At 44.4% G+C, this 15715-nt stretch overlaps 1 protein-coding gene and 1 long non-coding RNA gene across 5 annotated transcripts in view; one reads left to right on the forward strand and one right to left on the reverse strand.

Moving 5' to 3' along the window:
• Window positions 1-15715, forward strand: part of LOC143807550 (uncharacterized) — a 128036-nt gene that overhangs the window by 25157 nt on the left and 87164 nt on the right. The window lies entirely within an intron of this gene.
• Window positions 9357-15715, reverse strand: part of KIAA0825 (KIAA0825 ortholog) — a 565784-nt gene continuing 559425 nt past the window's right edge. For 3 of the 4 annotated variants that reach the window (XM_077289179.1, XM_077289208.1, XM_077289198.1), the window contains exon 20: window positions 9358-10705. In XM_077289179.1, coding sequence (XP_077145294.1) covers window positions 10600-10705 — 106 coding nt within the window. In that variant the 3' untranslated portion in view covers window positions 9358-10599. Of the gene's footprint in view, window positions 10706-15715 lie in introns of all 4 variants that reach the window. The other variant, XM_077289188.1, reaches the window with a different exon arrangement.

The following is a 15715-nucleotide window of genomic DNA, read 5'->3' on the forward strand; positions in this document are numbered from 1 at the left end:
TATAGGGAAAAAACGCTGCAGACAAAAACGCAAGTGTGAAACCAGCGACGCTTTTTATAGCAAAAAAGTTTTTGCGTCTCCACATTTTGAGACCTATAATTTTTCCACATTTTGCTCCACAGAGTCATGTGAGGTCTTGTTTTTTGCGGGACGAGCTGACGTTTTTATTGGTAACATTTTCGGACATGTGACCGTTTTTGATCACTTTTTATTCCGATTTTTGTGAGGCAGAATGACCAAAAACCTGCTATTCATGGATTTCTTTTGGGGGAGGCGTTTATACCATTCCACGTTTGGTAAAATGGATAAAGCAGTTTTATTCGTCGGGTCAGTACGATTACAGTGATACCTCATTTATATCATTTTTTTATGTTTTGGCGCTTTTATACGATAAAAACTATTTTATAGAAAAAATAATTATTTTGGTATCGCTTTATTCTCAGGACTATAACTTTTTTATTTTTTTGCTGATGATGCTGTATTGTGGCTTGTTTTTTTCGGGACAAGATGACGTTTTCAGCGGTACCATGGTTATTTATATCAGTCTTTTTGATCGCGTGTTATTCCACTTTTTGTTCGGCGGTATGGTAATAAAGCGTTGTTTTTTGCCTCGTTTTTTATTTTTTTTTCTTACGGTGTTTACTGAAGGGGTTAACTAGTGGGGCAGTTTTATAGGTTGGGTCGTTACGGACGCGGCGATACTAAATATGTGTACTTTTATTGTTTTGTTTTTTTTATTTAGATAAAGAAATGTATTTATGGGAATAATATATATATATATATTTTTTTTTTATTTAGGAATTTTTTTTTATTTTTTTTTTTACACATGTGGAAATTTTTTTTTTTTACTTTTTTACTTTGTCCCAGGGGGGGACATCACAGATCGATGATCTGATAGTGTGCACAGCACTCTGTCAGATCACCGATCTCACTTACATCGGTGCAGGCTTACCAGCGTCTGCTCTGAGCAGACACTCGGTAAGCCACCTCCTTCCCTGTAGGAACCGGATGCCGCGGCCATCTTGGATCCGGGACCTGCAGGGAGGAAGGAGGTAGGAGACCCTCGGAGCAACGCGATCACATCGCGTTGCTCCGGGGGTCTCAGGGAAGCCCGCAGGGAGCCCCCTCCCTGCGCGATGCTTCCCTATACCGCCGGTACACTGCGATCATGTTTGATCGCGGTGTGCCGGGGGTTAATGTGCCGGGGGCGGTCCGTGACCGCTCCTGGCATAGTGCCGGATGTCAGCTGCGATAGGCAGCTGACACCCGGCCGCGATCGGCCGCGCTCCCCCCGTGAGCGCGGCCGATCGCGTATGACGTACTATCCCGTCACCGGGAATTAAGTCCCAGGTCACCTTGACGGGATAGTACGTCATACGGGATTAAGGGGTTAATAACTATGTAACTATGTAACTGCAGCTTTACAACACACATACATCACCAAAAAGAAAAAAAAAACAATTATTTACCTCACAGCGCTGACGATGCGGGGGAGGGCTCCCAGAAGAAGACATGCTGTTGTTGGCTGCTGGCCTGGTAGGCTGTGGCTGGTCTGGTAGGCTGTGGCTGTTTGCTGGCAGGCTGTGGCTTGCTGGCTTGGGGCAGGTTTAAGCTCTGGTGGCAGGCTTAAGCCCGGTGGCAGGTTTAAGCTCTGGCGGCAGGTCTGTCTTGCTTGCTGGTAAATGGATGAGTGAAGCCCTACCTGGCAGGCTTTATCGCACTTTCCTAATTGGGGGCTTCCATTATAGCAAACGCCTGATGGCGCCCGATCTGGCACTGCTCAGTTTTTCGCCGGAGACAAAAAACTTTACTTTGTCAATTTTTTCCCACCACCGGATAAACAATTTTCAACGGATCCGGCGAACGACGGATGAAACGTGAGGACATCAGTCGCAATCCGTTGCTAATACAAGTCTATGAGAAAAAAACGGCTCCGGCGGCATCATTCGCTGGTTCATTTTTTTTTTCAAAATTCGCCAGATTGAGCCTGACGGCAAAAAAACTGATGTGTGAAAGCTGCCTAATTGACACACGTGGACCGGGGTGTTTATAGACACCCAGCCTGCTGCTGGGAGTTGCCGGTGATATTTCCATTTCCCCCTATTGAGGCTTGGAGCTATAGCAATCAACTATCTTCCTCTTTGGTGTTTCTGGAGGTCATCGTTGTTACATCTCTGAGTCTACTCAAGTGTTCCTCTTGTTCATCTATCCCAGCTGTCTTTAGTGGTAGTGGGGATCGACCCCATCACTCCCTAAGCAGGGCTTATAGTCAGGGACAGGCAGGGATTAGGTTCCTGCTCAGCGATAGGTGAGGAACTTATATAGGGATGTTTAGAGCAGACAGGGTGACATTAGATCTGCCTAGGTGTCTCCACTCCCCCCTTCCCTAGTGTTGGGCTCCCTTTCCCTGATCCCTTCATGTTGCACTTAGCCAGTCCTACACTGTGTGTGACAACTTTTTCTGTTACCCTTGTGAAAATAAAAAAAATTGGGGCTAAAAACATTTTTGTGGAAAAAATGTTTGCTTTTTTTTACTTTCATGGCTCAACGCACAACCCACGGAGTATATAGCACAGCCCATGGAGTATGGAGCACAGCCACGTAGTATATAACACAGCCCACGGAGTATATAGCACAGCCACGTAGTATATAGCACAGCCCACGGAGCGTATAACAGCCCACGTAGCATATAACACAGCGACGTAGTTTATAACAGCCCACATAGCATATAAAACAGCTCACGTAGTATATAACAGCCCACGCACGAAGTATATAACACAGCCCATGTAGTGTATAACACAGGCCACGTAGTGTATAACACAGGCCACGTAGTGTATAACAGCCCACGTAGTGTATAACACAGCCCAAGTAGTGTATAACACAGGCCACATAGTGTATAACACAGGCCACGTAGTGTATAACACAGGTCACGTAGTGTATAGCACAGCCCACGTAGTATATTGCACAGCCACGTAGTATGTAGCACAGCCCACGTAGTACATTGCACAGCTCACGTAGTATATTGCACAGCCCATAGTATATTGCACAGCCCACGTAGTATATTGCACAGCCCACGTAGTATATTGCACAGCCCACATATTATATTGCACAGCCCACGTATTATATTGCACAGCCCACGTAGTATATAGCACAGCCCACGCAGTATATAGCACAGACTACGGAGTATATTGCACAGCACATCATCATCTCGCGAGACCGCAATGCATGGAGCGGTCACCGGAGCGTCGCAAGGAGCGGGAAAGGCCGGTTCTGGATCCGAGGGGCCGACGGACAGTGAGTATATAACGATTTTTTTTTTAAAATTATTTTTAACATTAGATCTTTTAACTATTGATGCCGCATAGGCAGCATTGTCATGATCTCAATGGCAAGAGAACATAGCATCAGCATATATAGGAACTAGCTCTTGGAAGATGGGAACTGAGCTGACCATGAACTAAACCTAACACACAACTAGCAGTGGCCGGGTAGCATGCCTACGTTGATTCTAGATGCCCAGCACCAGCCGGAGGACTAAATAATGCTAGCAGAGGGAAATATTAGTCGTAGCTCACCTCTAGAGAAAATACCCCGAAAGGAGACAGAGGCCCCCCACATGTATTGGCGGTGAATCAAGATGAAATAACAAACGTAGTATGAAAATAGGTTTAGCAAATTTGAGGTCCACTTACTACATAGCAGAAGACAGAAAGGGCACTTTCATGGTCAGCTGAAAACCCTATCAAAACACCATCCAGAAATTACTTTAAAACTCTGGCATTAACTCATAACACCAGAGTGGCAATTCCTGTTCACAAGAGCTTTCCAGACACAGTAACGAAACTACAGCTGTGAACTGGAACAAAAATGCAAAAACAAACATGGACAAGAGTCCAACTTATCTAGTAGTTGTCTAGGAGCAGGAACAAGCACAGAGAGGCTTCTGATAACATTGTTGACCGGCAAGCAACTAACAGAGCAGCAAGGTTATATAGCGACTCCCACATCTTGATGGGAACAGGTGAACATAGAAGATGAAAACACCAGTTCAATTCCACCAGTAGCCACCGGGGGAGCCCAGAATCCAAATTCACAACAGTACCCCCCCTCAAGGAGGGGGCACCGAACCCTCACCAGAACCACCAGGGCGATCAGGATGGGTCCTATGAAAGGCACGAACCAGATCAGAGGCATGAACATCAGATGCATTCACCCAAGAATTATCCTCCTGGCCGTATCCCTTCCACTTGACCAGATACTGGAGTCTCCGTCTGGAAACACGAGAGTCTAAGATTTTCTCCACAACGTACTCCAACTCACCCTCAACCAACACCGGAGCAGGAGGCTCAACGGAAGGCACAACCGGTACCTCATACCTGCGCAATAATGACCGATGAAAAACGTTATGAATAGAAAAGGATGCAGGGAGGTCCAAACGGAAGGAAACAGGGTTAAGAATCTCCAATATCTTATACGGGCCGATGAACCGAGGCTTAAACTTAGGAGAAGAGACCCTCATAGGGACAAAACGAGAAGACAACCACACCAAATCTCCAACACAAAGCCGAGGACCAACACGACGGTGGCGGTTGGCAAAAAGCTGAGTCTTCTCCTGGGACAACCTCAAATTGTCCACCACCTGCCCCCAGATCTGATGCAATCTCTCCACCACAGCATCCACTCCAGGACAATCCGAAGATTCCACCTGACCAGAGGAAAATCGAGGATGAAACCCCGAATTACAGAAAAACGGGGACACCAAAGTGGCAGAGCTGGCCCGATTATTGAGAGCGAACTCTGCCAATGGCAAAAAAGCAACCCAATCATCCTGGTCAGCAGACACAAAACACCTCAGATATGTCTCCAGGGTCTGATTAGTCCGCTCGGTCTGGCCATTCGTCTGAGGATGGAAAGCGGACGAAAAAGACAAATCTATGCCCATCCTAGCACAGAATGCCCGCCAAAATCTAGACACGAATTGGGTCCCTCTGTCAGAAATGATATTCTCAGGAATACCATGCAAACGAACAACATTTTGAAAAAACAGAGGAACCAACTCGGAAGAAGAAGGCAACTTGGGCAGAGGAACCAAATGGACCATTTTAGAGAAACGGTCACACACCACCCAGATGACAGACATCTTCTGAGAAACAGGCAGATCTGAAATAAAATCCATCGAGATGTGCGTCCAAGGCCTCTTAGGAATAGGCAAGGGCAACAATAATCCACTAGCCCGAGAGCAACAAGGCTTGGCCCGAGCACAAACGTCACAAGACTGCACAAAGCCTCGCACATCTCGTGACAGGGAAGGCCACCAGAAGGACCTTGCCACCAAATCCCTGGTACCAAAAATGCCAGGATGACCTGCCAACGCAGAAGAATGAACCTCAGAGATGACTCTACTGGTCCAATCATCAGGAACAAACAGTTTATCAGGTGGGCAACGATCCGGTCTATCCGCCTGAAACTCCTGCAAGGCCCGCCGCAGGTCTGGAGAAACGGCTGACAATACCACTCCATCCTTAAGGATACCTGTGGGCTCAGAGTTACCAGGCGAGTCAGGCTCAAAACTCCTAGAAAGGGCATCCGCCTTAACATTCTTAGAACCCGGTAGGTATGACACCACAAAATTAAACCGAGAGAAAAATAATGACCAGCGCGCCTGTCTAGGATTCAGGCGCCTGGCGGTCTCAAGATAAATCAAGTTTTTGTGGTCAGTCAATACCACCACCTGATGTCTGGCCCCCTCAAGCCAATGGCGCCACTCCTCAAAAGCCCACTTCATGGCCAAAAGCTCCCGATTCCCAACATCATAATTCCGCTCAGCGGGCGAAAATTTACGGGAAAAGAAGGCACAAGGCCTCATCACGGAGCAGTCAGAACTTTTCTGCGACAAAACTGCCCCAGCTCCGATCTCAGAAGCGTCGACCTCAACCTGAAAAGGTAGAGCAACATCAGGCTGACGCAACACAGGAGCAGAGGAAAAACGGCGCTTAAGCTCCCGAAAGGCCTCCACAGCGTCAGGGGACCAATCAGCAACATCAGCACCCTTCTTAGTCAAATCGGTCAATGGCTTAGCAATATCCGAAAAACCAGCAATGAATCGACGATAAAAGTTAGCAAAGCCCAAAAATTTCTGAAGACTCTTAAGGGAAGAGGGCTGCGTCCAATCACAAATAGCTTGAACCTTGACAGGATCCATTTCAATGGAAGAGGGAGAAAAAATATATCCCAAAAAGGAAATCCTCTGTACCCCAAAAACACACTTAGAACCCTTCACACACAAAGAATTAGACCGCAAAACCTGGAAAACCCTCCTGACTTGCTGGACATGAGAGTCCCAGTCATCCGAAAAAATTAGAATATCATCCAGATACACAATCATAAATTTATCCAAATAATCGCGAAAAATATCATGCATAAAGGACTGGAAAACTGACGGAGCATTAGAAAGACCAAAAGGCATCACTAAATACTCAAAGTGGCCCTCGGGCGTATTAAATGCGGTTTTCCACTCATCCCCCTGCCTGATTCGCACCAAATTATACGCCCCACGAAGGTCAATCTTAGATAACCACTTGGCCCCCTTTATGCGAGCAAACAAATCAGTCAGCAACGGCAATGGGTATTGATATTTTACAGTGATTTTATTCAAAAGCCGATAATCGATACATGGTCTCAAAGAGCCGTCTTTTTTTGACACAAAGAAAAAACCGGCTCCTAAGGGAGATGACGATGGACGAATATGTCCCTTTTCCAAGGACTCCTTTATATATTCTCGCATAGCAGCATGTTCAGGCACAGACAGATTAAATAAACGACCCTTTGGGTATTTACTACCCGGGATTAAATCTATGGCACAATCGCACTCTCGGTGCGGAGGTAATGAACCAAGCTTGGATTCTTCAAAGACGTCACGATAGTCAGACAGGAACTCAGGAATTTCAGAGGGAATAGATGATGAAATGGAAACCACAGGTACATCCCCATGAGCCCCCTTACATCCCCAGCTCAACACAGACATAGCTTTCCAGTCGAGGACTGGGTTGTGAGATTGCAGCCAAGGCAATCCCAGCACCAAATCATCATGTAGATTATGCAGCACCAGAAAGCGAATAATCTCCTGGTGATCCGGATTAATACGCATAGTTACTTGTGTCCAGTATTGTGGTTTATTATTAGCCAATGGGGTGGAGTCAATCCCCTTCAGAGGAATAAGAGTCTCCAAAGGCTCTAAATCATACCCACAGCGTTTGGCAAAGGACCAATCCATAAGACTCAAAGCGGCGCCAGAGTCGACATAGGCGTCCGTGGTAATAGATGACAAAGAGCAAATCAGGGTCACAGATAGAATAAACTTAGATGGTAAGGTGCAAATGGAAACAGATTTATCAAGCTTTTTAGTGCGCTTAGAGCATGCTGATATAACATGAGTAGAATCACCACAATAGAAACACAACCCATTTTTCCGTCTAAAATTCTGCCGCTCGCTTCGGGACAGAATTCTATCACACTGCATACTCTCTGGCGACTTCTCAGTGGACACCGCCAGATGGTGCACTGGTTTGCGCTCCCGCAAACGCCTATCGATCTGAATAGCCATTGTCATGGACTCATTCAGACCCGCAGGCACAGGGAACCCCACCATAACATCCTTAATGGCATCAGAGAGACCCTCTCTGAAAGTCGCCGCCAGGGCGCACTCATTCCACTGAGTAAGCACAGACCATTTACGGAATCTTTGACAGTAAATTTCCGCTTCATCTTGCCCCTGAGATAGGGACATCAAAGTTTTTTCTGCCTGAAGCTCCAAATGAGGTTCGTCATAAAGCAACCCCAAGGCCAGAAAAAACGCATCCACATTGAGCAACGCAGGATCCCCTGGTGTCAATGAAAAAGCCCAGTCTTGAGGGTCGCCCCGGAGCAAGGAAATCACAATCCTGACCTGCTGTGCAGGGTCTCCGGCAGAGCGAAATTTCAGGGACAAAAATAATTTGCAATTATTTCGAAAATTCTGAAACCCAGATCTATTCCCCGAGAAAAATTCCGGCAAAGGAATTCTCGGCTCAGATATAGGTGCATGACAAACAAAGTCTTGCAAATTTTGTACCCTCGTAGCGAGATTATTCAAACCTGCAGTTACACTCTGAAGATCCATTACAAACAGGTGGACACAGAGCCATTCAAAGATTAGAAGGAGAAAAAAAAAAAAAAAAAAAATTCTCAGCAGACTTCTTATTTCTCTCCTTTCTCAGCCAAGGATTTTAACCCTTTAGTGGGCCGGTCAAACTGTCATGATCTCAATGGCAAGAGAACATAGCATCAGCATATATAGGAACTAGCTCTTGGAAGATGGGAACTGAGCTGACCATGAACTAAACCTAACACACAACTAGCAGTGGCCGGGTAGCATGCCTACGTTGATTCTAGATGCCCAGCACCAGCCGGAGGACTAAATAATGCTAGCAGAGGGAAATATTAGTCCTAGCTCACCTCTAGAGAAAATACCCCGAAAGGAGACAGAGGCCCCCCACATGTATTGGCGGTGAATCAAGATGAAATAACAAACGTAGTATGAAAATAGGTTTAGCAAATTTGAGGTCCACTTACTACATAGCAGAAGACAGAAAGGGCACTTTCATGGTCAGCTGAAAACCCTATCAAAACACCATCCAGAAATTACTTTAAAACTCTGGCATTAACTCATAACACCAGAGTGGCAATTCCTGTTCACAAGAGCTTTCCAGACACAGTAACGAAACTACAGCTGTGAACTGGAACAAAAATGCAAAAACAAACATGGACAAGAGTCCAACTTATCTAGTAGTTGTCTAGGAGCAGGAACAAGCACAGAGAGGCTTCTGATAACATTGTTGACCGGCAAGCAACTAACAGAGCAGCAAGGTTATATAGCGACTCCCACATCTTGATGGGAACAGGTGAACAGAGAAGATGAAAACACCAGTTCAATTCCACCAGTAGCCACCGGGGGAGCCCAGAATCCAAATTCACAACACAGCATCAATAGTAAAAAGTTGGTCACACAGGGTTAATAGCAGCGGTAACGGAGTGCGTAACCCGCAGCATAACGCGGTCTGTTACCGCTGCCATTAACCCTGTGTGAGCACTGACTGGAGGGGATTATGGAGCGGGCACTGACTGCGGGGAGTAAGGAGCGGCCATTTTGCCGCCGGTCTGTGCCCGTCGCTGATTGGTCGTGGCCGTTTTGCCGCGACCAATCAGCGACTTGGATTTTCATGACAGACAGAGGCCACGACCAATTAATATCCGTGACAGACAGACAGAAAGACAGACAGACTGAAGTGACCCTTAGACAATTATATAGTAGATGCAACAACATTATTTTACTTTTGTTATTTTTATTTTCCCCTTCAAAATGATTTTATCCTGTTTGTCAGTGGATTTATACAGATTATAGGTGACAATAAAGGTAGAAAAAGTTATGAAATGATTCTACTTGGTATGATTTTTTACATGACAACCTGGGATTTTGACTTGGGTGTGTAGACTTTTTATATACACTGTATGTAGCGGCGCCTTTCCTGTTCATGTCATAACTAAGGAAGTAAAATATTATTCATTTCATACAAAGTATCATAAAATATTACTAATTTAACCAAAGTACAGAAAAGGTATAGAAAATACAGTAATTGAGACTAAGGTGATGCTGGTGGTAACCTGTTCCTAACGGAGAGAAAATATAAACTTTTGGTGGAGCTCTCTGTGAATGCACTACACTAGGGCTACACAGTGACTCTGGCTGTGACACCGGTTGCTTGACTAAGGTTTGCTCGGTGCCGCTCCAACATTGAAGTGCCTCATAGTTGCTAGAAAATTTGGCAACTTTTGGCCTTTTACACCAGCACTAACTTTTAAAAAAAAGTGGGGTAATTTAGCAAGGAAAATACATCATTTATGCCATAAAGGTGGGTATATTACAATGGAAATTTACTCCAGTTCATGATTGTGAAGCTGTAAAATATGCCTAATTCATTTTTAGGTTCACGCTTCCTAATAAATTTGGCACATCTTACTCCAGCAGACCCTTCATTAAAACCAACAGATAAAACAGCAATCTTGATGAATATGTGTAATATTTTAACAGCATTACATTGTAAAGTAATAAATGTGTTTTTTTTATTGATAATTTATTTTAATAGGGAATAGTGATAAGAGTTTCCGGGCCCCAGATGGTGGGAGACCCATTGTAAGTGACCCTATATGCTCTCCCCATAATACTGCTCAGTGTACATACAAAATATCTGCTCATGTAGTAGGTACAATAATAACTATGTTACAAATTCAGTAATTTCAAGGGAAAAAAAGAAAAGACTTTATTTTTTACATTTACATCAAAACGGCAAATATAACATTGTTGTAAAAAGCTTAGAATAATATTAAAATGTAAACCATGACATTAAGTACTGGATGCTCATCTAGACATAGCAGGGCTATCACTGTCCTTTCTGGATTTATCTATGGATAACAAGGTTGTACATTATTTAACATCCACCATTGAACTCTTCTAGCTGGTAGTTTCTTAAGCAATCTCCAGATACAAACTTCTTGAAGTCACCATCAACGTGTTGTGGAAGGCTTGTCTCTACATCCCGTCATTCCTTTCAATTGTTCCATCAAGTCCTTTTCCTTTTCTGTAAGACTTGCTACATCTTTACTTTCCCACCTGTGGAAAAAAAAAGAATATTAGCTCTGTAATGTGTAATGCATTTTTATATAGTGCATGGGTATGAAATCACCAGGGACATGCTAACCAACAATACATGCCTAAACAAAGGCTGATACAAAGTTGTCATGTTAATGCATTGAGTTATATTTCACAAAGGGCTGAAATCCAAGCTGCTAACACTTTGTATACAGCGATAAGCTGTACTTCTAAATGGAGATAGTAAATTTAAGGGTTACTCTCAAGTTCTTCACTGGGTAAATTTGTGAAGTGCTTGTAAAATTTAGCAACTTTGCATTTTACTTCTTATTAAAAATATTCTCCGTTCTGAAGAACAGAGATTTTTTTTTGTTTTATAGTTTACTTGATCATTCCTGAAGACCGGAGATCTGTCTATCACTTTTGACTGTTTCCTAGACAAGGAGAGCAGCACTTACAAGCTCTTTATTATAGAACTTGTAAGCACTGCTCTGAAGCAGGCTGGATCGTTGGATCCAGGCCCTGCGCTCCTCTGATGTTGCAGAAGCTGCCCCTGCTCTCTGCTTGAAGGAGAGTGCACAGTTTGGGCTAGCAGAATTGGTTCAAATGATCAATTCATAAAGAGAGCACCTCCCACTCAAACCCACTCCCCACCAAGGTAGGAGGGAAGGGGGAGGTGCACTCCCGAAGGTCAGCCATGAGATAGCCCCTTCAATAAATCAATAGACATGTGGAGGAACAGCTGTCAGTAAATGAAAGAACCTTCTACAAGTATCTACAATGTTAGTATATGTAATACAAATAGTAAATAGATATCATAGCATGTTCTTTAGGTTGTGTCCAAATTCTCACTGACATCCCAAAAATCTGTTATCTTAGCTGAACAAACACCAGCTTTTCCTTAGAAAGTGTCATATAGTTTTGACATAAAATAGCATCATGAAATGCCCTCAGCCCGAATAAGTATTCCCTCCCGGGATACTGTAATATTGAGCAGAGAACATATTTATATATTAGGCTCCGGTCATATTTTTCAACACAGTGTTAGCTAAGGAGAATCTGGTGCACCAGTAGTATTAAAGCTCCCCATATTCAGTGTGTGATGGTATGTGTAGCAAGGGCATTTAGTAACCTGCACGCTCCAGTATAAGAGTATTGATATTGATATATATCTAAAATGAAGACATCTGGAGTTACATTTCCTTCTGCATAGCCAGAATGACAGCACCTCATTGTCCCTGTTTCCTGCTACTGAGATCTCACACTACTTAGTACAAGCTGCAGCTGTCAGGCTGGGTGGGAGGAAACTGAATATACATGAAGTCATGAGATCTCTCACTTTATAGCGGGAAGCATAGCATCTAGATCACATGAAGTAATTCTCCCCCTCTACTCCTCCTTGGTCAGACCTCATCTGGAATACTGTGTCCACTTCTGAGCACCTCATTTTAAAAAAGACATTGAAAAACTGGAGCAAGTTTAGAGAAGAGCGACCAGGATGGTGAGTGGACTGCAAAGTATGCCCTACGAGGAACGGTTTAAGGATCTGAGAATATTTAGCTTGGAAAAAAGAAGACTGAGAGGAGACTTAATAGCTGTCTCCAAATATCTGAAGGCATGTCACTGTGGAGGGATCATCATTATTCTCATTTGGACATTTGAAACATGAGAAGCAGTGGAATGAAACTAAAAGGGAGAAGATACAGATTAGATATTAGAAACAACTTTGTGACAGTGAGGGCGATCGATGAGTGGAACAGGCTGCCATGAGAGGTGGTGAGTTCTCCTTCAATGGAAGTCTTCAAACAGAGGCTGAACAGACATCTGTCTGGGATGATTTAGTGAATCCTGCTTAGAGCAGGGGGTTGGACCAGATGACCCAGGAGGTCCCTTCCAACTCTACCATTCTATGATTGTATAACTCTATGATTCACAAAATGCTCATCTTCAATATGAGGGTGTTAATGACATCCTAACTTGCATTTGCAAACCAAATACACCAGCTTCATCAGGTCTAACATACATAATTAATAATGTATACTGTTTCTTAAGTATAAACTTTTTTTATGCTTAGCCTGAAAACTTGTTAAAGACAATAATTTAAACACCTCTTAAAAGGGCAGAACTATAACCCCAAAAGTATGTATTTCCATTGTGTGTTCCATAGATAAAACACTTGATATCCAACCGGCGTATGCTCTTGGCTGCACATGTCCCTTTCTACACTGTGTACAATACTCTGAGACCAGGTGTCTACCTCTAAGATAATTAGTATGAATGGAGCAGAGTATCATTCCCACAAAGGTGCTTCTATAATTTCATGCACACTGGGTAAATGATTTGTAGCCAGGAGAACAGAACGCACCCCCCACAGTCTATTATGTTGTCCTTTGCTCCAGCGCTGCTACATGATTAAGTAAAGGACAGCTTGTCCTCCTCACATTGCGGAAATGTAAAGTCATATGTTGTATTCCAGTCGTAGTGGAAATCTGTTTAAAGTCTTGAGTTTCCTCTCTAAATCACTTTATTCCTCCTGAGTCTTGTGGGGCTGTCGGGTTGTCAGAAGTAGCCCATTGTGTTTAATATTAGCCAGGGATCCCTAAAGAGAACAGGTGCCATACAGAAGACAACAATGGCTAAACTGACCACTAATGTAATGCACTCCGGCTGTAGATCGCTCTCCGGGGACACCACCGGTGCGCATTTAACCAGATCTGTGACCACACTCGTAACGCTAAATATTTACACACTACTAAACGTTAATTACAACATAAAATTTCTTTATTGTATTTAGCGAATCTAAATTGCTGTAAAGAGGTTATGAAACTATTATGTTCCCCCAGTTCTATTATGTCCTTATGAAGGCTGTATCTGAGCCCTACATGTGGTTTATAAACGTCCAAACATATACATCAAATATACCAAAAAGTATCCCATACACTTGTTGGTTACCTTTTAATTAACCGTATAGGAGAGTGCAGAATAATTTTTTAGTTGTTTCTCTACAGCAGCTTGCTGGAAAAAAAACTAAGAGTACCGCACCGTATACAAGTTCAACCTAAAATCCTAATTTATTGATCCAGAGAAAGGCAACAACTCCATGTGACAGATGCTAATTGCTCCATATTAGAGGTAAAATTCCTTTGCAACTCCAGATATGAAAAGTTGACTAGTTCTCTGGATTTCAATAAAAGCATCTTTACCCTCCATGAACTTGTTTAGTGAATCGAGCATTATAAAAAGTTGTGGGAGGGGTTTAATAGTGCCACTGCTCTTACAGTAAAGAATCGCTGTCTGTTTGCCCTCAGAGATTATTATAAATAAAAGGGGGAGTTACCAGTGTGAGACATGTAGATCAAGAGAGCAGACTGTCAGCCATTACATGTCTCACACTGGTAACTCCCCTTCCATTTAAAACAATCCCTGGAGGCAGATTCTCATGGAGATCTCGGTCCGACCCATAGATCTTAACAGATCATTTAACATATAAGAAAAACGTGGATTTCTCTAGAATAAGACATGTGGCTGGTGCCACACTGGGGACATTGAGTGGTGCAATGCCATCACTTCATCGCTCCACCTGTGCCTGGTGTTAGACTGATCTTGGGAAGAGAAGCGCAATAACTGCTCGGCAGGGCGACTTGAGAATGACTTTGTATTTACTGCTTGTCTGGGACAAGTGTCCAGTATTTCAATAAGGAGGTACTAGAGGGCAGATGACAGATGAGAGTAGCGGGGCAGACAGCTGCACAAGAGATAGCACTTGGTATATACTAAACAGTAGAATATGGGGCATACTGCATTAACATACACATACTATTGTATAGAGCTCACCTTTTTATGCAGAGTAATTTTCACAATGTGAATATAAGGCTTCTGTCACCTCTATTGTTGAAGGTCAACAACACATGATTTTGCTCAACTTATATGCTTTAATGTTAGATTCATCAGCTAGAGGGAAATACCGTATTTTCCGGCGTATAAGACGACTGGGCGTATAAGACGACCCCCCAACTTTACCAGTTAAAATATAAAATCTTCTTAAAAGTCGGGGGTCTTCTTATACACCCTATGTCGTCTTATAGGGCCGGTGAATATGTGCCTTTTGGGGGGGGGGGGAGTGATCCTGATGACGAGGGGGCGTCTCACAGGAAAGTGAGTATCCCCCATTACCTTATCGTAGCGGTGCAGCGTGGGGGTCTCAGTGCTGGGAGTGGCGGCGGCGGCTGCTGTGCTCTGGTGCGGCGGCTGCTGTGCTCTGGTGCGGCGGCTCCTCTTCTGTGTGGGGCCTCTGTGCTGTGGGGTGGCGGTGGCGGCGGCATATCTTTATCCAGTTGGGGCTCCTCCGGCATCTCCTTAGCCCTGGAGGCCCCGCCGCAACTCCATCGGTGCAATGCAGCGGCCATTTTCCCGGAGGCAGCTCAATAGGTGCGATGCGGTGGCCTCCGGGAAAATGGCCGCTGCTCAGATTCAGATCTCGTCCCGAAATCTCGGGACACGAGATCTGAATCTGAGCAGCGGCCATTTTCCCGGAGGCCACCACATTGCACCGATGGAGTTGCGGCGGGGCCTCCAGGGCTAAGGAGATGCCGGAGGAGCCCCAACTGGATAAAGATACGCCGCTGCCGCCGCCACCTCACAGCACAGAGGCCCCACACAGAAGAGGAGCCGCCGCACCAGAACACAGCAGCCGCCGCCGCTCCCAGCACTGACACCCCCACGCTGCACCGCTAGGATAAGGTAATGGGGATTACTCACTTTCCTGTGAGACGCCCCCTCGTCATCAGGATCACTCCCCCTCCCCACCCACCATATACACCGGCGTACAAGACGATTCCCGGCGTATAAGACGACCCCCGACTTTTAAGAAGATTTTCGGGGGTTAAAAAGTCGTCTTATACGCCGGAAAATACGGTAACTAATATTCAGGTGCTATATCTGAGATAGACATAGTTTACATAAAAAAGTGGGTCCCTCACTATCATTGCAGTGTCTATGGGGGGAATTACTGTTATAAAAAGGTACAAAAGA

The sequence above is a fragment of the Ranitomeya variabilis genome, chromosome 1 (genome assembly GCF_051348905.1).
Source record: "Ranitomeya variabilis isolate aRanVar5 chromosome 1, aRanVar5.hap1, whole genome shotgun sequence".
NCBI lineage: Eukaryota > Metazoa > Chordata > Amphibia > Anura > Dendrobatidae > Ranitomeya > Ranitomeya variabilis.